This window comes from Canis lupus, chromosome 34, assembly GCF_048164855.1.
Source record: "Canis lupus baileyi chromosome 34, mCanLup2.hap1, whole genome shotgun sequence".
Taxonomy (NCBI): Eukaryota; Metazoa; Chordata; class Mammalia; order Carnivora; family Canidae; genus Canis; species Canis lupus.
This window is the reverse complement of record NC_132871.1, coordinates 12,508,195-12,531,134: the sequence shown is the minus strand read 5'-3', so window position 1 is coordinate 12,531,134 and position 22,940 is coordinate 12,508,195. Positions and strand designations below refer to the sequence as shown.

At 40.3% G+C, this 22,940-nt stretch overlaps 1 protein-coding gene across 4 annotated transcripts in view; it reads right to left on the bottom strand.

The window, feature by feature from the left end:
- Positions 1-17,557, bottom strand: part of OLA1 (Obg like ATPase 1) — a 163,849-nt gene extending 146,292 nt beyond the window's left edge. The window contains exons 1-2 of one of the 4 annotated variants that reach the window (XM_072811029.1): positions 17,398-17,557; positions 15,803-15,903 (exon numbers count right to left, since the gene is read on the bottom strand). In XM_072811029.1, the coding sequence (XP_072667130.1) occupies positions 15,803-15,903 (101 nt within the window). In that variant the 5' untranslated portion in view covers positions 17,398-17,557. The other 3 variants (XM_072811030.1, XM_072811032.1, XM_072811031.1) reach the window with 3 other exon arrangements.
- Between the last annotated feature and the right edge of the window lie 5,383 nt (positions 17,558-22,940).

Below are 22,940 nucleotides of genomic sequence, written 5' to 3'. Positions count from 1 at the left end.
TCCACGTTGGATGTGGAGCCCAATGCAGGGCTTGAACTCCTGACTATGAGATCAAGACCTGAGCTGAGATCAAGAGTTGGATGCTTAACCAACTGAGCCACCCAGGCACCCCCAGCTACATTTCTAAAATATAATTACAGTGTCAAAAATCATACAGTAAAATCCAAAACAAAATGTGATTTTTAAAGGTTTGTTGATCTATTCTGTACTATTTTCCAATTCTATCACTAATATGGACAGCAGAGAATTCACTATGGTGAATTTTCTTGCTCCAGAAATAGGACTTTAGCATACACAAGGATTTAAAATGAAAATTACTGATAAATATTTTTTTAAACTGTAGGAACTGAGGAAGTAGTTAAGCATTATGTGGGAATTATAAAGATGGTACTAGCTAACTCTTGCTAAACATAAGTATGTAAAAATGTCTGCATATGGACCAAATTTGATAACAAAATAAAATTCAAAAAAGTACAATGATTATGTCAGGATGGTGAGATTATTAATAATTATCACTCTCTTTTTCAAACAATTTTTAAGATAAAAATGTCTATTAAGATGTGACCTAAGCCTATAGGAAGAAATTTATTTACGACAATTAGCTCATCTGATTGAACTTTTAACCAAAGAAGCAACCCCTTTAAAAAAAAAAAAAAAAAATCCTTGTGGATCCCTGGGTGGCTCAGAGGTTTGGCACCTGCCTTCAGCCCAGGGCATGATCCTGGAGTCCCGGGATGGAGTCCCACATTGGGCTCCCTGCATGGAGCCTGCTTCTCCTCTGTGTCTCGGCCTCTCTCTATATGTGTCTCTCATGAATAAATAAATAAAATCTTAAAATAAAAAAAAAAAAAACCCTAAGATCCTTATAAGAGAATCATGAGCAAAAGGCAACAATCACTACTGGTGATAAGAATATTCTGGCAACAAGACATATTAAACTTGTACCTGACTATAGGTCTTTAATTATTATTCATACATCACATTCAGACTAAACATTTTGGAATAAAGAAGAAATGTCTGCAAAATAGCCACATCGACCATTACTGGTAACTCAAGAGTACCACTGGCCAAATCAGTAGCCTTTAAATTCCTTCTTTATAACAGAATTAACTAAGAATGTAAAGGTATACATTACCAGGCCTCTTTCCAGACCTGGTGTAAGCACCAGTATTTTGAAAATATCTCACGTGTTGCATATGTAGAGTCATGTTTTGGACCAACAGGCTACATTCAGATTCAGCTAACAATCCACTAAGCAATACTAAATGTTGTAGAATTTATACTGGCAATCTCTCAGTCTGGTAACGATCCCAGAACTCTAGGAATGATAATTAAAAAGAAAACACCACTTTTTTTTTGTTTTAACATTCTTTTTTTTTTAAGTAATCGCCACACCCAACATAGGGCTCAAACTCACAACACCGAAATCAAGAGTCACATGCTCTTCCGACTAGTCCAGCCAGGTACCTGGAAGTCACTAATTTCTGTAAAGCTAGCTTTTAATTTCACTCTTGTTAAGATATATGTCACAGTACTTAATTTAAAATAACCTATGTATTTATAAAGTTCTTCTGTATATTTATAAAGTTCTAGTCCATCTACTTCCAAAAAGATTCTGAAGCTCAATACAATTTTAAAAATCAACACATTTGGGGCAGCCCGGGTGGTTCAGCAGTTTAGCGTCGCCTTCAGCCCAGGGCCTGATCCTGAAGACCGGGGATCGAGTCCCACATTGGGCTCCTGGCAGGAAGCCTGCTTCTCCCTCTGCCTGTGTCTCTGTCTCCGCCTCTCTCTCTCATGAGTAAATAAATAAAATCTTTAAAAAAAATTCTCTAATCAAAAATGACTGAATACCAACCTAAATCAAGTCTTTAGATATTACTCCACTTTACAGGAAACACGGAGGAAAAAAGAATATATTAAATGACACTACAGAGAAGCAATCAACAAAATTCAGAGTTTGGAAAATTCTATAAAGACAAACAACCAGATTTCTTCAACAAGTCAGTTGGGAGAGGGCAGAAATTCTGTTTCTGGGTGAGATACACACTCACGGCGGACTGGAACTCTTTCCCAGAACTAGAAAAGCCATGTAAACTCAGATTACAGAAAACATCTGTTTGAAGGGGCTAGAAATCTGGAAATGGAAAAAAAATCTCAAAGAAGTGATCTGACCACTTTCACTCTAGGAACATTTGCCCATTCAAGACAGAGGAAGGAGGCCAAGAATCCAGGCTTTACACTCATGGAAAGCTGATGCTGGAGGACAGAGAGGGCAGCAAAGCCTCCAGAGGAGTCCCAGACTTCAAGAACATGACCAGTTTTCACCTGAGGATATTTCTCCCAAGATGGAAACTGTAAAATGTGCTGAAGTAATGGCATAAATTGACCCACTCCCATATACTTTATTCCCCTCCCCACAAAATAAATAAATAAATAAATTGGTTGTCAGAATAACCCATCAATCCTTATTTACCTAAAATTTAACTAAAATATTTTATACCAGCAATGAAAATATTACAAAATAATATTATAATAAAAGTACTTAAAGTAAAATGTACATATATTAATTAATCCGAACACATACAGAACACTTGTACCTTTGGGAGGGACAATTTTATTTCTTTATATTGTAGTTTTAAAATTGTTGTTATTATTTTTTAAAATTGTTATTACTATAGTCATAGTAATTACAATATAAAAAGGCAAGAGAGGACTTATGCACTTATTTTTAAATTTATGGCTACCATTATGATAGTATTTTTGACTGCCTGTCTTAACAAAAATGTTTTATACTAAGAAAAAGTTATCTCTTAAAACATAGAGAAATACATAGAAAAAAGAAAGTTCTATTATGTCTTTTTTTTTTTTAATTTTTATTTATTTATGATAGTCACACACACAGAGAGAGAGAGAGGCAGAGACACAGGCAGAGGGAGAAGCAGGCTCCATGCACCGGGAGCCCGACATGGGATTCGATCCCGGGTCTCCAGGATCGCGCCCTGGGCCAAAGGCAGGCGCCAAATCGCTGCGCCACCCAGGGATCCCTCTATTATGTCTTATACTGAGAAAATTCTTACATACAGCCAAACTAAACTTGGAAGACAGTTTACAAAAAATATCTCATCTTGGCCATGGATTTTAAATTTCATAAAGTCCATGTCATTTGTACCTTTCAAGAGTTATAAATACAAAAAAGTAAAATGAAATAAGGAACAAGGAAAAATTTCTCAGGATTATGACTATAGGCTTCAGCGGCAAGTTAAGCCATTTTAATCTACTCCAATCTATTAAAAAAAACCCTTACAAAAGCAAAGAATTTAAAAATTTTGGCCTATGTCTAGAGTGTTAAAGCATAAAACTTTTTGCGAAATGAGGATTTCTCACACACACACACAAACACAGACATATTTAGGTCCCCTTAAGGTTATTATTAAAGCTTCAAAATAGGAGAAAGATTCAAAATTGTAAGAATCTTTCTTATGCAAGAATGGGCTTGCATTATTGCTAAATATTATTTTAGCATTGATAGCATTAAAAAGAAAAACGTAACTAGACTTAATAAATGCCTCCCTCCATTGACGACTTAAATATTTTTGAAATTACATATTTTACTATAAAAGTAAATCTGACTGAAAAGACGTTTAATCTAAAATCTTACACAATATTACAATATGTTTTGGGAAATCAGGATGCCCCTGCAAATTCCCACAGCATTCTGAATTAACCATTTATTTAAAAAAAACATTATAAAAACGTAGAATGTTCTTTCACTAAACCGTTAAAAAAAAGTATTTGTCTCATAGGTAACAAAAATTAACATGGATGACAGAAGTAAAACCACGTATATTTCCTAACTCTATCAGGTGAGAGGCCTAAAACAGTAACACCCAAGCACCATAAATCATACCTAGAGTTAGATCTTAGTTTCTAAATACCATTTTCCAATAAAAGAAACCAGGGGCTCCCTAGAAACAAGGTTGGGACAGGAAACATATAGTAGCCTGAAACACCTTATAGTGTCACAGACGAGAAGGGTTCTAAAAAAAGAAATAGAAAAGAAAAAGATGGGGTTATGTCAAAAGGACACAGGAGGCAACTTGAAAGAACTCCCAATGGTCAAAGCCAAAAAATTGTTAATAACAAAATAAATACTGATGATACTGGATTACAACTCAAAGAATACAACAAATTTCAGGAAGTCTAAGTAGACGTACATAAATGATTGAATAAATAATTACGGGGGAAAGACAAATCTTTCTTACAGATTTAAAATAATAACATAAAAGGAATAAAGGAGGTTAAAAAAATCATCATTAAAACACCATACTAATAATTCCTGCAGGCAAAATCCACTGAGGAATTACAAAATTTAGTCAAATATTTTTTTTTTTTAATTTTTTAAAGATTTATTTCTTTGGGGCACCTGGGTAGCTCAGTCAGTTAAGTGTCTGCCCTCAGGTCAGGTCATGATCTCAAGGTCCTGGAATCAATCCCCAAGTTGAGCTCTCTGCCCAGTGGGAGTCTGCTTCTCCCTCTCCACCTGTCCCTCCCCCACCCCCACTAGTGTTCTCTCGCTCACGCTCTCTCTCTCTCTCTCAAATAAATAAGAGACACTGAAAGGCACTGAAAATAAATAAGAGAGAGAGAGAGAGCACACGTACCCAAGAGTGCTCAGGAAAGGGAGAGAGAATCCCTAAGCAGACTCCATGTTGAGTACAGAACGTGAAACAGGGCTTGATCCCACAACCCTAAAATCATGACCTGAACTGAAATCAAGAGTTGGTTGCTCAACTAACTGAGCTACCCAGATGCCCCAGTCAGAAAAACTTTAAGGAGAAACAGGATATTTGAATAGCCTCAAATTATTTTTCCCCTATAATATTAATTAATTACTATGGATAGCTTTAACAAATCTCCACAAATTTTTTGATACTCCTTCCTTCTGAGGGTGGAGCTTCATTCCCCAATCCTTGAGTGTAACTGGACTTAGTGACTCGCTTCGAATTAATAGAGTATGGAAAGGTAAAAACGTTACTTTTACAGTGAAGAAATCTGCCAGTCATCACCTTAACCAATAATCAAGTTTAATATCACCAGTTATAAGTTGTTTTGATATCATATACCCCTTAATATGCTATGAGGATACATCACCTCCATGGTATTCTTCTCAAAAGTCCACAGCATGATTTCTGATATCAAAACATTACAAAGCTATAGTAATAAAAAAAAAAAAAAAAAAAAAAACCCAGTGTGGAACTAACATAAAGATAGACATAGAGACCAGTGGAATAGAATAGAGAGCTCAGAAATAGACCCTCACATACATGGTTGAATGATCTTCAACAAGAGTGCCAACACCACAAAATGGGGAAAGTACTGTCTCTTCAACAAACACTATTGAGAAAACCGCACAGCCACATGAAGAAGAATGAAGCTGTATCCTTACTTTACACCACATACAAAATTAACTCAAAATGAGTTAAGGACCTAAATGTAGTACCTAAAACTGTAATATTTCTAGAAGAAAACATAGGAAGGAAACAACAGAGTGAAAGGACAACTTTATAATGGGAGAAAATAACTGCAAATCATGTGTCTGAGACAGGGTTAATATCCAGAATATTAAGATAAAAAACTCCTATAACTGGGAGCCCTGGGTGGCTCAGTGGTTTAATGCCTGCCTTCAGCCCAGGGCGTGATCCTGGAGACCCAGGATCGAGTCCCACGTCGAGCTCCCTGCATGGAGCCTGCCTGTGTCTCTGCCTTTCTCTCTGTTTCTCATGAATAAATAAATAAAATCTTTAAGAAAAAAAAAAAAAACTCCTATAACTCAACAACAAAAGTAACCTTAAAAAGCTATGTACATGGACAAATGATTTGAATAAACATTTCTCTAAAGAAGACAAACAAGTGGTCAATAAGCACCTGGAAAGATTCTCAACATCCTTAATCATCAGGAAGATGCATATCAATAACACAATAAAATATCAACCTCACATTTACTAGGATGGTTACTATCAAAAAACAGACAATAACAAGTGTTGGGCAGGATGTAAAGAAACTGGAACTCAAAAAAAAAAAAAAAGAAAAAAAAAAAAAAAAAAAAAAAAAAAAAGAAACTGGAACTCTGGTACATTGCTGATAGAATAGAAAATGGTCAACCACTATGGAAAACAGTAGGAGGTTTCTCAAAACACTAAAAGTAGATTTACCATATGATCCAGCAATACCACTTCAAGGTATTTATACAAAATTAAAAGCAGGATCTCAAAGAGATATTTGTATACCCATGTTCACTGCAGCATTATTCATAATAGCCAAGAGGTGGAAGCAACCCATAGGTCTATCAACAGATGTATAGATAAGGAAAATGTGGTACGTACATATAACAGAAAACTACTGGCCTTCAAAAGGAAAATCCTTTCACATGCTAAAACCAGATAAACTTTGAAGACACTGTCCTTATGCTCAGTGCTGAGTGAAATAAGCCAGTCACAAAAGGACAAACACTATATGATTCCCCTTATATGAGATATCTACAGGAGTTAAAATCATACAAACATAAAGAATAGTGGTTGACAGGGACTAGGGAGAGGGAGAAATGGGAAATTGTTCAATGGGTAGAGAGTTCCAGATTTGCAAGGTGGAAAAGTTCTAGAGATGTGTTACCTAACAATGTGAATATAATCAACTGAACTGCACTACTGAACTAGTGAACTGTACACTTAAGTTTAAAGGGTAATTTTTATTATTTTAATGATTTTATTTATTTGAGAGAGAGAACAAGTAGAGCAAGAGAGAGAACATGGCAGGGGGGAGCAGAGGGAGAGGGAGAAGCAGGGAGCCCGATGACATGGGGCTCAATCCCAAGACTCTGGGATCATGACCTTAGCCAAAGGCAGATGCTTTATTGACTGAGCCACCCAGGCACCCCTAAAGGTAACTTTTTTTAAATTTTATTTATTTATTCATGAGAGACGCAGAGAGAAAGAGGCAGAGACACAGGCAGAGAGAGAGAAGCAGGCTCCATGAAGAGAGCCCGACATGGGACTCGATCCCGGGTCTCCAGGATCAGGCCCTGGGCTGAAGGTGGCACTAAACCGCTGAGCCACCTGGGCTGCCCCTAAAGGTAACTTTTATATTGTATTTCTTACCATAATTTTTTTTAAAGTTCATAGCATGAGAAACCATCAAATTTGAATTGAAAGACATTATACAAAATACCTACATACATACATTTCAAAAATAAAATTTTCCATGACCTTTAAAAGATCTGTACTAGAAAAAAAGGACATTAGGGATCCCTGGGTGGCGCAGCGGTTTAATGCCTGCCTTTGGCCCAGGGCGCGATCCTGGATACCCAGGATCGAATCCCACGTTGGGCTCCCGGTGCATGGAGCCTGCTTCTCCCTCTGCCTGTGTCTCTGCCTCTCTCTCTCTCTCTCTCTCTATCATAACTTAAAAAATAAAAAAAAGGACATTAGTGGGAAACCTAGTGAATTCCAAATAAAGTCTACAGTTAATAGTAAATCAATAAATAACTTTTTAAAAATCTGGAGAAAAAAAAAAAGTATGGGCAGCCCGGGTGGCTCAGCAGTTTAGCGCCACCTTCAGTCCAGGGCGTGATCCTGGAAACTCGGGATCAAGTCCCACATTGGGCTACCTGCATGGAGCCTTATCCTCCCACTGCCTGTGTCTCTGTCTCTGTCTCTCTCTGTGTGTCTCTCATGAATAAATAAATAAAATCTTTAAAAAAAAAATCTGAAATTATGTGGTAATACAACAGAGACCAGAATTCACAGCGGGGGGTGGGGGGGAAAACCACTGAAAATTAAAAGACTTAAGAGAAAGCCATCTATCAAGTACTTTAAAGGGACACAATTACTGCTAAAATAATAACAGGAAAGACTGAAAAGGAGAACAGACCTGTCATCCAAAAGATTATTCAAAACACATTTAAAAGAGAAAGCAAAAAAAACAAAACAAAACAAAAAAGCAAAAAAAAATAAAATAAAATAAAATAAAATAAAAGAGAAAGCAAGTAATTCCTAAATCACAAATTTCCATGAAAGAGCAGGCACACTGGAATGCTGACAAGCATACAATAAGACTAAAGTTCATTTAAAACGGTACTGGGGAGCTTTGCTTTCCCTTCTACTATGGACTGCCCTCCTGCCATAAAGAGTATAAACTCAACAAAACATATGAAATAACAGTTCTCAGACAGAAGACAGTATGCAGCACAGCACTGTGTTCCTAAGAAAACAACAAATGAACTAAGCTCTACAACTGCCCCAGCTGACTGACTAAAAGTCATTTCAAAGCCCCAGCACAGGGAGGGAGAACCAACAGAACCCGGTAGTCATGCTAAGTTAAAGAGACTGAGATGAGAGTTTGAGAAGGCCAAACCAGCTAGAATTTACAAGGCAGTGTAATGGAAAGGAGCTGCACAGAGGGTGGGCTCTGGAGATTAGCAAAAGGTGTCCTCAAGACTATTGCTAAGTAATGATTTGTACATGAGAAAATTCAGTCTCCAAAAGGCCAGGGGAAAAAACTCAAAAGCAATAGAGTGAACAATTCTCAGGCTCACACAGAGCTTGGAGTAGTTCACAGTCCTACCAGTCATAGTAGAGAGATCATATAATATAAAAGAACTTGGGTACAATCCTCAATATAGTATCATGTTAATTTGAGAGCTAAAGAAGCATGAGAGCTAAAACTATTATGAATTCATACTAAGAAAACATAATAGGAAACCTCAAAACAATCAAAATGATACACAAAAATACTAAATGCTAGAACAAAGTCCAACACTTTTCAAAGGAATATTTATAAAATTCATCCCTCAACATAAAAACCCAATGTCTGGAATTTCATAAAAATTACAAGGCATGCAAAGAAGCAGGTAAGTATAGACCAAAATCAGGATAAAAGCCAATAAATACTAACAAATCAGGTAATGATAGAGATGATGGAATTAGCAGATAAGGACCCTTAAGTAAATGTTGTAAATCTTTTTAGATTTAAGGACATAAAGGGAAATATGAAGTCAATGAGGAATGAAAGGAAAGAAATGAAAACTATGAAGACAGAATTACTGTATGAAAAATATACCATATGAAATAAAATGAAATTGAAAAATACACTGAATATGATTAGCTACAAATTAGATACTGCAGAAAAAAAGATCAATGAACATGAAGACAGAGCAATGGAAATTAACATATGAAGCACAGAGGAAAAAAATGAAAAGATTGGAGGAAAAAATCCCAGAGTCTCAGTGGAATACTATACAGAGGACTAGCACACTTAAAACCCAAAAGGAAAAAAAAAAAAAAGGAGAGGAAGAGGGACGGACGGTGAGGGCATTCAAAGAAATACTGGCCAAATATTTTACAAATTTAATAAATATCACAAGCTCACAAACCTAAAATCTCAACAAATGCCAAGCAATAAAGTCTTAAGGAAAACCACACCAAAGCACATGAAAGCCAAACTGCTAAAAACTAGTAGTAAAGAGAAAATTTTAAAGGCAACTAAAGGAAAAAACAAGATATTATGTACAGAGAAACCAAGATTAAGAATGACAACAGTTCTCTCATTGGAAAGCTGGAAGAAAATGGAAGTGCCAAAAGAAACTTCAAAGTGCCAAAAGAAAAAATGTCCCTGGAATTCTTCCCAGTGAATATCTTTAGAAAATGAACGTATAATAACCACATGAAAAGATGCTCAACATTATTAAGCATCAAGGAAATCCAATTCAAAACCACAATGAGATATACTTCACACCTTGGCTATAATTAAAAGGCTAATAACAGGGGGATTCCTGGGTGGCTCAGCGGTTTAGCACCCGCCTTTGGCCCAGGGCGCAATCCTGGAGTCCCAGGATCGAGTCCCATGTCAGGCTCCCGGTGCATGGAGCCTGCTTCTCCCTCTGCCTGTGTCTCTGCCTCTCTCCCTCTCTCTCTCTCTATATATATATATATATCATAAATAAATATAAATAAATAAATAAATAATAAATAAATAAATAAATAAATAAATAAATAAATAAATAATAAATCTTTTTTAAAAAGGCTAATAACAAGCATTGGTGGGAATGTGGTGAAACTGGAACATGCAAACTGCCGGTGGGAATGTAAAACTGCACGGTCGCTTTGGAAAACAGTTACACAGTTCCTCAAATAGTTAAACATAGGGTCACCACAGAACCCAGAAATTCCACTCCTGAGTATACAATACAAGAGACATGAAAATGTATCTATACACCAAAATTTGTGTATTCTAAGGCTGGAACACAGAAAGTACAAATAGCCTGTAACATACTGTGGTAACAAGAAAGTAGAAAGTACTCAAAAAATAGAGAACATATCAGGAAAGCAACTGATGGCCAAATATGGGCAATTTGAACAACAAAATTAGTAATAATAGTAACAGATTATAACCAACAGAATAAACTAAGAATCCAATCCTGATATAAACAAATTATAGTCAAATATATGAAAAATGGGGAGCTCTTCTTTACAATAGAATTCTAGCCAATAAAATCTCTATTATTCATTCTATAAATTGTTCCTACTATAAATGTAAAAGGAACAATGGATATTTTAAAATCGCCTTTTGGTAAACACAATAACTATTTCAAGCAAGGAAGCAAGGATCATTAATGCATGCCAAATTGGGGCAAATATACAAGAAAACTATTTACATAATTGCAAAGTATCTCCCACAAGATATTTATTAATTGCAATGGGAAATACAGTAACTCAGGGAAGAAACTTGTCAAGTATCTCCGTAGACAAGTGATGAAAGTTAACATCACTAGTAATCGGCGAAATCAACATCGCATGCTTCCTGATATGATGTACTAAGAAGTATATGTCAATTCTGTTCCCAAAAGTGCATAACCTGAATTTATTCAAAAGAAAACATTAAGGGATCCCTGGGTGGCTCAGCGGTTTGGCGCCTGCCTTTGGCCCAGGGCATGATCCTGGAGACCCGGGATTGAGTCCCGCGTCAGGCTCCCGGCATGGAGCCTGCTTCTCCCTCCTCCTGTGTCTCTGGCTCTCTCTCTCTCTCTCTCTCTCTCTCTAATAAATAAATAAATAAATCTTTAAAAAAAAAAAGAAAAAGAAAACATTAGACATCTCATGCAGCGGTACCAACTAAAAGAGCTATCCCACGACACAATGAAGAAGTCAGGAATAAGAAAATGTAGTTTCTCAAAAAAAAAAAAAAAAAAGGAAAAGAAAAAAAAGAAAATGTAGTTTCTCAAACAAAGGCAATACAATGGAGCAAAGAAAACCCTTTCAATAAACATTGCTAGAACAACTGGACATCCACATGCAAAAAAAACAAAAACAAAAAAGAATCTAGATACAGACTTTACACCCTTCACAAAAATTAACGCAAAATGGATTGCAGACCTAAACATAAAACGCAAAACTACAAAACTTCTAAAAGACAGAAAGAAAACCTAGATGACTTTGGGTATGGGGATGACTTTGGAGATACAACACCAAAAGTATAAGCCATAAATAGAAAAACTGGACTTCACTGAAATTAAAAACTTCTGTTCTGCGAAAGACAATGTCAAGAAAATGAGAAGACAAGCCACAGACTAGGACAAAGTATTTGCAAAAGACACATCTGATAAAGAACCCTTATCCAAAATATACAAAAGAACTCTTAAAACTCCAAAGTAAGAAAACAAACCTGATTTTTGTAATAGACCAAAGATGTTAATAAATACCTCACCAAGATATACAGATGGCAAATAAGCAAATGAAAGATGCTTCACGTTATATGTAATCAGGGAAATGCAAATTAATATAATAACAGGATACCACTACACACCTACTAGGATGGTCAGAATCCAGAACACTGACAACATCAAAACCTGGTGAGGACGTGGAGTAATAGAACCTCTCATTCACTGCTGGTGAAATGCAAAATGATACAACCACTTCAAAAGTTTCTTATAAAACTAAACAGACTCTTACCATGTATTCAGCAATTGTGCTCCTTGGTATTTACCCAAAAGTGCTGAAAACTTATGTCCACACAAAAATTTGCACATAGATGTTTATAGCAGTTTTATTCATAACTGCCAAAACCTGGAAGCAACCAAAATATCCTTCAGTTGGTGAATGGATAAATTATAGTACATCTAGAAATGAAATACTATTTAGCACTAAAAGGCAATAGTGCTAAATGAAAAAACATGGAGAAACTTCAATGCATATTACTAAGTGGAAGAAGGCAAAGGCTTCATACTCTAAGATTCCAACTATATGACATTCTGGAAAAGGCAAAGTTATGGAGATAGTGAAAAGATCAGTGGTTTGGGGAGGGTAGGTGAATAGGCAAAGCACAGAGCATTTTTAGGGCAGTGAAATTATTCTGTAACAATGGTGGATACATGTCAATATGCATCTGTCTAACCCCATGGAAGGTACAATGCCAAGACTGTACTCTAAGACTTTGGCTGATAACAATGTGTCAATGCAGGTTCAATTGTAACAAATGTTACATTCTGGTGGGGGAATGTTGATAATGGAGGAAGGCGTGCATGTGTGAGAACAGGGATATGTAAGAAATATCTCTGCCTTCCCCTTAATTCTGCTGTGAACCTAAAACTGTTCTTAAAAAAAAAAAAAAAAAATCTTGAAAAAAAAAAAAAAGGTAGTTTCAGAGGCACTTGGGTCATTGCTCAATTGGTTAAGTATCTGACTCTTAATTTCCACTTAGGTCATGATCTCAGGGTCTTGAGATCAAGTTCCGAGACCAGCTCCACACTCAAAAGGGAATCTGCTTGGATTTTCTCTCTCTCTCTCTCTCTCTCTCTCTCTCCCTCCCTCCCTCTGTCCCCACTCACACATTCTCTCTCTCTCTCTAAAATAAATAAGTAAATTTTTTTTTAAAGGCAGTTTCTCCCAAAAGCCTCCAAGCCTCACAGCCATAATAATGCACTGAGTCAAGGGAAGCTAATTTATAAAGGGTCACTAAGTTTAAAGAAAAAAAAAAAAAAAAAAAGGCAAAACAAATCTAGAAACCAAACCTTCAAGTTCTTGGGTTTGGTATTGTTTCTACTTCATTAAAAGCAGCCATTAAAACACATGTCTTTATCATTAAGCCTTACACACTACATCAAGGGAGAAAGAAGTATCCCACACATAAATAATTCCTGAGTGCCTAATAAATTCTAAGTGGTAGGGACATCTGGGTGGCACAATTGGTTAAGCAAGCATCTGACTCTTGATTTTGGCTCAGGGCATGATCTGAGGGCCTGGGATCGAGCCCAATATTGGGCTCCATGCTCAGCAGGGAGTCTACTTGAAGATTCTCTCCCGCTCCCTCTGCTCCTCTTCCCACTGGTGTTCTCTCTCTCTCAAATAAATAAATAAATCTTTTTAAAAAAAAATTGTAAGTGCTAGAAATATAACAATAAACAAGAAAAAACATAATCCTTGCCTTCAAGAAATTTAAATTCTAATTGGGGGTGGGGGGGCGGCGGTAGAGGCATGTTAAACTGATTAAATTAGTGTATATGAAACAGAGAATAGGAAGTGTCATACAGTAAGTGTTCAATAAATATCAGTTATCAGCTATTATTAGCTATAAACATTACCTTTAAGTTTTTAAGCAATCAGCCCAGTATATGCTAAAAAGAAAATCTTACTTGTCTAGTTCTCTGAAAATGAAGACATTCTTTAGATGGTTTCTGTATCAAATGTCCTTATTTTTGATCAGCAAGCCATCTTTTAAAGAACCACCCTTGTACCCAATCTATCTCTTGTAGATCTATCCAGAGGTAGACGTGTTCAGTCAGATTTCTCTACACAGTAATCTAAATCACTAGAGAGGTAGCAGGAGATAAGAAACACTCAGTTTATATGGCCGAGCTCCATATGGACCCATCTACATCAGCGTTACTCCGGCTCCTGTCCTTCCTGAGGTCTGGCTGTTCAGGTTGTCCTTCAATTCTATCCTTCCAATAATTCTAATTCTCTTCCTCCTGTTTAAAACAGCCAGAACTTGTATGTTTTACAAATAACCCTATCTGATACAGTTAGATAACTCTACAAAAAGGAATGTTCACAAACAAGTGCCAAAAATCAAACTACCCATTATTAAAATGAGAAAACTTTACTATTTGTAAAGTATACCTCAATAATACAGGGACAGGGGTAGGGGAGGATGATAGTGGGATGAGCATTTAATTTAAAAGCATAAATATGGGGGAATCCCTGGATGGCTCAGAGGTTTAGCGTGATGATGCCTTCAGCCCAGGGCGTGATCCTTGAGTCCAGGAATCGAGTCCTACATCAGGCTCCCTGCATGGAGCCTGCTTCTCTCCCTGCCGGTGTCCCTGCCTGTCTCTCTCATGAATAAATAAATAAAATCTTTTTTAAAAATATTAATAGCATAAATAGCACATTTATCCTGAATAATATATTTTTAGGTTGTTTTCATGTACATTAATTATATTACGTTCTATGGCTAAAATGTTCACATAGGAAATACTTCTTAACGTGTCTCAGTTTAACATAGTCCCATTTAAAGTCAAGCTGCATTGACTGCAGTGATTTTAAAATAGAGATGTTAATACCTAAAAACTGTCTTACTAGTGAAATAAAGCCCACAACATAATGATCATATCTTGCTTTCAAGTTTATTGACAACACCCTACAGTACTTTGCTTAATTATTTGTTTTGCTTACATTTCCACTCTCTATTTAGTCTTACTTTGCAAGCAGCCTATATCACAGCAGGAAACCCCTTCAAAATGCAAACCTCTCCAGCTCCAGGAAAGACTGAAATTAGGACAGCCACACTTGCTCATGTTTTACATTACAAGAATTTAAGAACTGCCATAGTTAGCCATACCATTCATCCACTAAAAAATCTCTAAGACAGGGACTCCAAGGAACCCATGAAAGAACATCGTTGTCCTACTTGCCACCAATCGAAAAACCTAGTACATGCCAAAACATATTCATTCACCTTAATAAATCCATATTGGATCTGTTACCATTAGTACATCCTAAACACTTTTGAGACATTTAAGGTGAGTAAGAAGTATTAAAAAAGGACAAATAAAGAAAAAAAGCAGACTAAACAGCCAAACTGTACATGTAGTATGTACGAGAAACTACATATATTTCCTACCACTGCCTTATTTGCAAATAAATGATTCGTTTTAGTTTTAAACATTACAAACTCAACATTTTGCTCTGATAGCTTTCAGATTTAGCCACTTTATAATAGATACCTTTTTATCTAGCAAATTCCGATATTAAACTCAAAATTGTTACCTTCTTCTCCTGTAAAAATTAAGCCATCTGATCCCTGATCTCTCAAGAATCTAATCAACTTTATAGTGGGACTTTAAAAGTATCCTACCACAGTCAACCTAGGTAGGTACCCTACATAGCCAGGGAGCATAAAAACCATATTTTAACTACTTCAACTCCACTTAAATTCAATACTGAACATCTCCTGACAGTGTTTCAAGCAAAGAGAGCTCATCTGGTTCAACCTAATGTTTCAATTCTCTTTGGTTCTTCCACTACTTTAAGCAAAACAAATAACATAAGTAATTCAAGTTTCAACACAGTATCTGTGTAAAAAATCCAAAATAAAACACATCCAAATGAAAACCTTGTTTTGCCAAAATTAATACTGCAGCTTCCCAGACTCTTTTCAATTTAAGTTTTAATTACCACATGAGTTCCCTTTTCTACAAGACTCCAAATACTTACAAGATGAAAAGCAGAAAAGCCCAACATTCACCTACCCAACATTTGGCAATCCAACAATACCAATTTTCAAGGAGGTTCCAAATCTTCCAATGATTGGGGGTGGTTTAATTCCATCACCTCCCTTTTTGGGGGGCATCTGAAATGTCAAAACAAACATACATATAAACAAAATCGTTTACTCTCTCCATTAACCGAAAACACATTTCATCACACAAAATATATTACTGAGGAACAAATTAAGAATGAAACATAGCGTACACACCAATCCAAGATCGACAGGGAGCTAAATCCACTTTTTCAACAAATATGTAAAAAGTTCTATAAATAGATCTGATTCTGATAGCTGTCAAGGCAGTTGCTCCTAAGGAGTCCTAGAAAGATTAATCTAAAAATATGTGGCACCATAAACCAAACTGAAAATTTAGCTGCCAATCTTCTATCCATACTGTTCACAAAACTCGTTCTTTCTTCATCTGATACAGAGTCACAAAAGCAATCAGAAGCAGGAGCACAGGGAAGAGAGTCCAAGGAAATCCACTCTAGTACCACCAGCAACGCGCCACCCTCCGCCCCCAAAACCATTCCTCTTACCTGGAACCTGACCCTCCCCATGTTCCCCACAAACACCATCCCCCACGAATGAACACACACCACGATGAGGGCCTTCCAGGTCTCTTGGACCTCTGGCACCGCAGGTACAGGCTCCACGGTCCTCCCAAGCAACCTCCAGAATCTACACTCTGGTCATTTCTAGGCGTACATGAACCTACTAACTTTTTATTTACAAATTGAAACTTTCGGGCAGCCCGCAGCCCGGGTGGCGCAGCGGTTTAGCGCCGCCTTCAGCCCAGGGCGTGACCCTGGAGACCCGGGGTCGAGTCCCGCGTCGGGCTCCCTGCATGGAGCCTGCTCCTCCCTCTGCCTGTGTCTGTCTGTCTCTCTCTCTGTGTCTCTCATGAATAAATAAATAAAATCTTAAAAAGAAAAAAAAAGCAAATGGAAACTTTCTCGGTCCCTGCTAATCTTGGCCCCTCCAACTCCCTCCGTGCAGAATTAAACCCGCTTTACTACCTAAGCTGAACTCACGAGGGCCGCTCACCGCCCGTTTCCTGCCCCGGGCCCTGCAAGCGCGCCCCGGGTGCGGGCCCTGCCGAACCTCCCGGGCCGCGCCGAGGCCCTGCTCGCGAAGGGCTACTCCAGACTCGTGATCTCCGACCCCGAAGGCCGGGATCGCTCTCCCTTCTCGGGGTCTGAACTCACACCTGTTCCCAGCCAAAGCCGGGCCCTCCGGGCAGCAGCGGAGCCTCCCCGGGCCCCGGGCCTCCCAGGCGGGGCGGGCGGCCGCAGCCCCGGCCGAAGCGGGCCTCCCCGCCCCCCCATGCGCCCCGGGCCCCCGGGCCCCCGCGCCCCCGCCTCCGGAGACGGCTGCCCCCGGGCGTGCGAGGCGAGGCGCGGGCCGCCGGCAGGACGCGCGGCCTAGTCCGAGAGCGCCTCATTCATCCACGCGCCCCACGCCGCCCTGCCCTCGCCCATCCCGGCCACCCCGCCCGGCCTCACGCTCGCCTCCCGGCCGCCGGCTGGGCCCCAGACGGGGCGGGCAGCGCGCCCGCGGGCTCCCGGAGGGACTCACCGTGCTCGGGCCGGGCGATGACACGGGGTCCCAGCGGCCGCGGGAGACGGGTCCTGCCGGCAAAGGGAGGCGGGGAGGAAGGAGGAGAAAGCGCAAGCCCGGCCCCTCCGCCGAGCAGCACGCACGGCGGCGGAACGGGCGGGCCGGGCTCCGGGCTCCGGGCGGCACCTGCGCGCAGACCGCGCGCCGCGCCCCGCCCCCCGCTCCCGCCCGCCCCGCCCATTGGTCGGCCGCGCCGGGGGGCGGAGTCACGCGGCGCCGGGGGGCGGGGCGGGGGAGGGGCCGCGCGAGCCCGAGCCCCGCGCGCCGCGCCCCGCCCCCCGCTCCCGCCCGCCCCGCCCATTGGTCGGCCCCGCGGAGGGGGCGGAGTCACGCGGCGCCGGGGGCGGGGCGGGGCGGGGCGGGGCGGGGCGGAGGGAGGGGCCGCGCGAGCCCGGAGCCTGGAGCCCCAGCCCTGCCCGCCGGCCTCCGCGACGCGCCCCGGGAGCCCCGCGCTTCCGCGCTCGGAGCACGTGGAGCTCGGCCGCTCCGGCTCTGCGCTCCCCTCCCGCAGGGCGCGCGCTCTCGGAGGCCCGCAGCCCCGCGCATCACCCGCGGCGTCGCGGAGCACCCTCGGCCCGACCGCCCGCCCCGGGTCGGCCCCCCCGCCCCCGCCCCGAGGCCTGGCGAGCTGCAGCGCGGCTCCTGCGGACCTCCTGGCTGCCCCCCCGGGCCCTCGGGGACCACGGCCCCAGCCCCCAGCCTTTTCCTAGAACTTTCTGCAGCCAATCCAAACCGTGAGAAGCTGTTAAATAAACTTTATTAAAAAAAAAAAAAAAAAAGGGCCGAGGGAAGCTTATGATCTAAGGATTCCTTCACCCTCTCGTTCGGGGCTTTTACAGGCACTGGATCCCATAATGCGTTTAATAGAGCCAGCTCCACCGCCCCCCCACCCCCCTCACTCCTTTCCTCTGGATGGTAATGAGCCCCGGCCTTTGGAATTTGTAAAACTTGGGTTCCCATCTGGAATCCACTACTTGGGACCTGGGACAAAGTACCTCTCTGGGCTTCAATTTCCTCTTGGATGAAAATGAAACTATTGAGACCCACCTTCAGAGGTTATTGTGAGGATAAAATGAGATACGTGTAAAGCTTGCAGCAACAGTACCTGGCACGAGAGGAAAGGCTCCAAAGTAGTAATAAAGGATATTGTTAAATAGGATTTCATCTCATCTCACCCACACCTAACTACGCCATGAGCTCCATCTGTAGAAGGAATTCTTTCTGTGAACTTCCAAGTATGTGTTGCAAGAATGTAATACTTTTCCGAAAACTGTGACCCTAGAACCTTTTTTCAAGGAGATGAGTTCATGGGGCGCCTGGCTGGCTCAGTTGGTAGAGCCTGTGACTCTTGATCTCAGGGTTGTAAATTCGAGCCTCATGTTGGGTGTAGAGATGACGAAAAAATAAAAAATAAATAAATCAAAGAGACTATTTCATAATAAAGGAAAAATAGGAATTGGTTGCTAATCCCATTTTATAGATGAGGGAACAGTATCAGAAAAGTAATGTGATTTGGATTAGTCACGCAACTAGTAAATGGCAGAAGCCAGATTTCAGACCCCAAGCTAACTGAAAGATCTGTTCCCTTTCAGCCAAAATTTTCTTCTAATAGAAATTCCTTATAAGCAACAACTGAACCATTATTTATAATAAAATTGCATTACGGTTTTTTCTTAGCCCTATGAGAGTGACCTACTTAGACGGGTTAAAAAGCTTTTTCTGTAAATTTGGAATTCTCAAAGACACAGGCAAGTCGATTTGATTTTTTTTTTTTAATATCATTCAAACTATGCACTCTTTATAGTCTCTCAATCTAGCTCCCTTGTTACCAGAAGGATACATTTATAAAACAGGTGTCTGGGTACACTGTAGTAAAGAAACACAAGGAAGCTAACTAGGCCACATTTTGCACTCACCTTTAATATAAACTTACAACTAATCCTGACAGTAATTCCTAAATCGTTTGCTGCTGTTTTCATAGTGAGGTTCTATAGTTGGTTTTCACATTGTTTCTTGTGGAAACAGAGAAGAACCACTACTTAAAAGTCTGAAGAATCCCGGAGAGCCTACTATGCCCAGCAACCAGCCACTCCAATACTAATTGAAAATGTTCCCCAGTTGTGGAGTAGTGGAATCATCTTCAACTTAACACTGTCTTTTGGCCAAATACAGCTATTTCTTCAATCTCAACATCTCTTAGATCTACCCATTCCCTTCAATTCACACTATCAAGTCCTTGAGTCAATTACCTGTTCTCTACATGCAGTTATAGCTTTCTTACTTGCACTTTTGACCGCCTTTAAAGTGCCTTGACAAAGCAGGTCACGCAGATCTCAGTGAGCTAGGCGGACTTCCAAGAGAGGACAATTGCTACTGCTAAGTTACCTGATAACAGAACTCCATTTCCAGCTCACAGTCACTGGGGGTCAATTCATATTCACAAGAAAGGAGATGGAGGGATGCCTGGGTGGCTCAGCGGTTTAGCACCTGCCTTCTGCCCAGGGCATGATCCTGGAGTCCCAGGATCGAGTCCCACATCGGGTTCCCTGCATGGAGCCTGCTTTTCCCTCTACCTGTGTCTCTGTGTCTCTCATGAATAAATAAGTGAAATCACTTTTAAAAGTTTAAAAATTAAAAAAAAAAAGGAAAGGAGATCTGATTGGCCCAGTTTAGATAAAGTTCTAGCAAGGGCCCAATCGTCCTTGGCTAAGTAGGTAGGGCGTCATATAGTAGAAACATCCCTGTGAATGACCTTTACTACTAAAGCAGGTAGCTCTCAGAGAAGACCCTAGAAGGATATCTACTACTCTACATGATCAATGAAGATTGAGTGAGACAAAACAGGATAATAACTTTACAAGGGAAGGGAACCATTTGCAAAAAGAAAGTACCCTGGGGGATGGGAGAATTAGGGAAGTTTTGGTCAAGTTCTGGGGATCTAGTGCACAGCTTTGTGATTATAGATAACAATACTGTATTATATACTTGAAAGTTACTAAGAGACTAAATCTTAAATGTTCTCATCACAAAAAAGTAACTGTGTGAGGTGATAGAGGTGTTAGCTAATACTAGAGTAGTAATCATATAACAAAGTATTTGGGCATCAAATCGACACTTTGTACAACTTATATACATATCAATTATATCTCGATTTTTTTAGAGTAACTTATAGTTATTAATAGTATTCTTCTGTTACCTGTATCACATTTTTTCTCGTAGTCTATGTTAAGCTTTATATCATATATCCAGAATGTAGAAAACAGTCTTCATATATTTAGAATAGCCTTTTCTTCACTTTTTGTTGTTGTTCAAGGAAATTATTTTGAGTACCACTCCATGCCACTGCTCTAGGCTTTGAAGCAGTAAAGAACAAAATAAATATGGTCTTTGCCCTCAAAGAGCTGGCAATCTGTTAATTTAGACAAACAAGCAATTACACAAATAACTATATAAGAATATGGTAAAAATTTACAGGATGCTTAAGTACTTTGATCCAATTTGAAGATTAGAAATAAACCACTTTGGGGGCAGCCCAGGTGGCTCAGTGGTTTAGCGCCGCCTTCAGCCCAGGGCCTGATCCTGGAGACCCAGGATCCAGTCCCATGTCAGGCTCCCTGCATGGAGCCTGCTTCTCCCTCTGCCTGTGTCTCTGCCTCTCTCTCTCTCTCTCTCTCTCTCTCTCTCTGTGTCTCTCATGAATGAATGAGTAAATAAATAAATCTTTTTTTAAAAAAAGAAATAAACCACTTTGATTTTTCACTTACTTTGTGGACTTGTGATATTATATACCAGGCAGTACTTAATCATCCTCTTTCCCTCTCCCATTAAGAGCAATATACAGATACTGCGAGGCATAAGCAAAGAAGCAGATTTTCTTTTTTTTTTTTTAAGATCTTAATTATTTATTTATTGGAGAGAGAGAGCACACAAGCAGGGGGCCATCAGGCTGAGGGAGAGGGAGAAGCAGGCTCCCAGCTGATCAGGGAGCCCAATGCGGGGCTCAATCCCAGAACCCTGAGATCATGACCCAAGCTGAAGGCAGATGCTCAACCGACTGAACCACCCAGGCGCCCCAAGAAGCAGATTTTCAATTTTCATTCTTCCCACTTGACAGAGCATGGCTTTGAATTTTTGAAACTACACCGTAAGTTACCTGTGAAACAAAACCTATATTTAACAACTATTTTCTATTCTGGAATTGCTCATAGTATTTAAAAGAATGCTGACTGATTGGGGAGCCTGGGTGGCTTAGTTGGTTAAGTGTCTGATTCTTGGTTTCAGTTCAGGTCATGATCAGGGTTGTGAGATCGAGCCCATGTCAGCTCCACACTGGGCATGGAGCCTGCTTGAGACTCTCTCTCTCCTTCTCCCCCTACTTCTCATGCTTGCCCTCTCTCTTTCTCTCCTCTCTCTCTCTCTCTCAGTCTCTGTCAAAAAATAAATAAATAAAAGAATGCTTACTGATTAAACAGTCTAGGGGTGGCTCAGTCAGAAGGGCCTGTGACTCTTGATCTCAGGGTTCCCATGTCAGAGTAGATATTACTTAAATAAAACTGTAAAATAAAGGGCCCAGCTATCATCCCAGAAACAACTAGAGTTTTGTCATCTAATCTCTATCATAATTCATGGATAAAGATGTAGGGGTTCTTAAAAGAAAATTTTGCTTACTGTTTTCCCAGAGACAACCTAAAAAGGTATATGCCAATCTAGAAAAGTGAACATAGGGGATCCCTGGGTGGCTCAGCAGTTTGGTACCTGCCTTCTGCCCAGGGCCTGATCCTGGAGTCCCGGGATCGAGTCCCACATTGGGCTCCCCGCAAGGAGCCTGCTTCTCCCTTTGCCTGTGTCTCTGCCTCTCTCTGTGTGTGTGTGTGTGTGTGTGTGTGTGTGTGTGTTTCTTATGAATAAATGAATAAAATCTTTAAAAAAGAAAAGAGAACATATTATTAATGTATTACCTAGAATTGCTTTTAGTTGCGAGTTACAGAAATTGTAATTCAGTGAAAATTTATCCCATGTAACCAAGTCCAGGGAGAACTTCAGGATTAATAGATTCTGTAGCTCAATACTATTTTCAAGAATCCTGGTTCTTGGGGATCCCTGGGTGGCTTAGCAGTTTAACGCCTGTCTTCGGCCCAGGGTGTGATCCTGGAGACCAGGGATTGAGTCCCACGTCGGGCTCCCTGCATGGAGCCTGCTTCTCCCTCTGCCTGTGTCTCTGCCTCTCTCTCTCTCTCTGTCTCTCTCTGTCTCTCTCTGGCAAAATTGGGTTTCATGCCTATATCTGAGCCAAGCACTGGCAGGGGAAAGGGGATTACCCTTAGACCATTCACCCCACCCTTGGAGCTAGAGGAGAGATCAACTTCCTTAAGCACATGGCTTTGTAAGATTCAGATAGGCAGCTGAGTAAAATCAGGGTTGTGTAAGAAAAGGACACCAGTTATGTCCACTATACTTCTGAAATATTTTTTTCAAGGTAACAGGTGGAGCACACTATAATT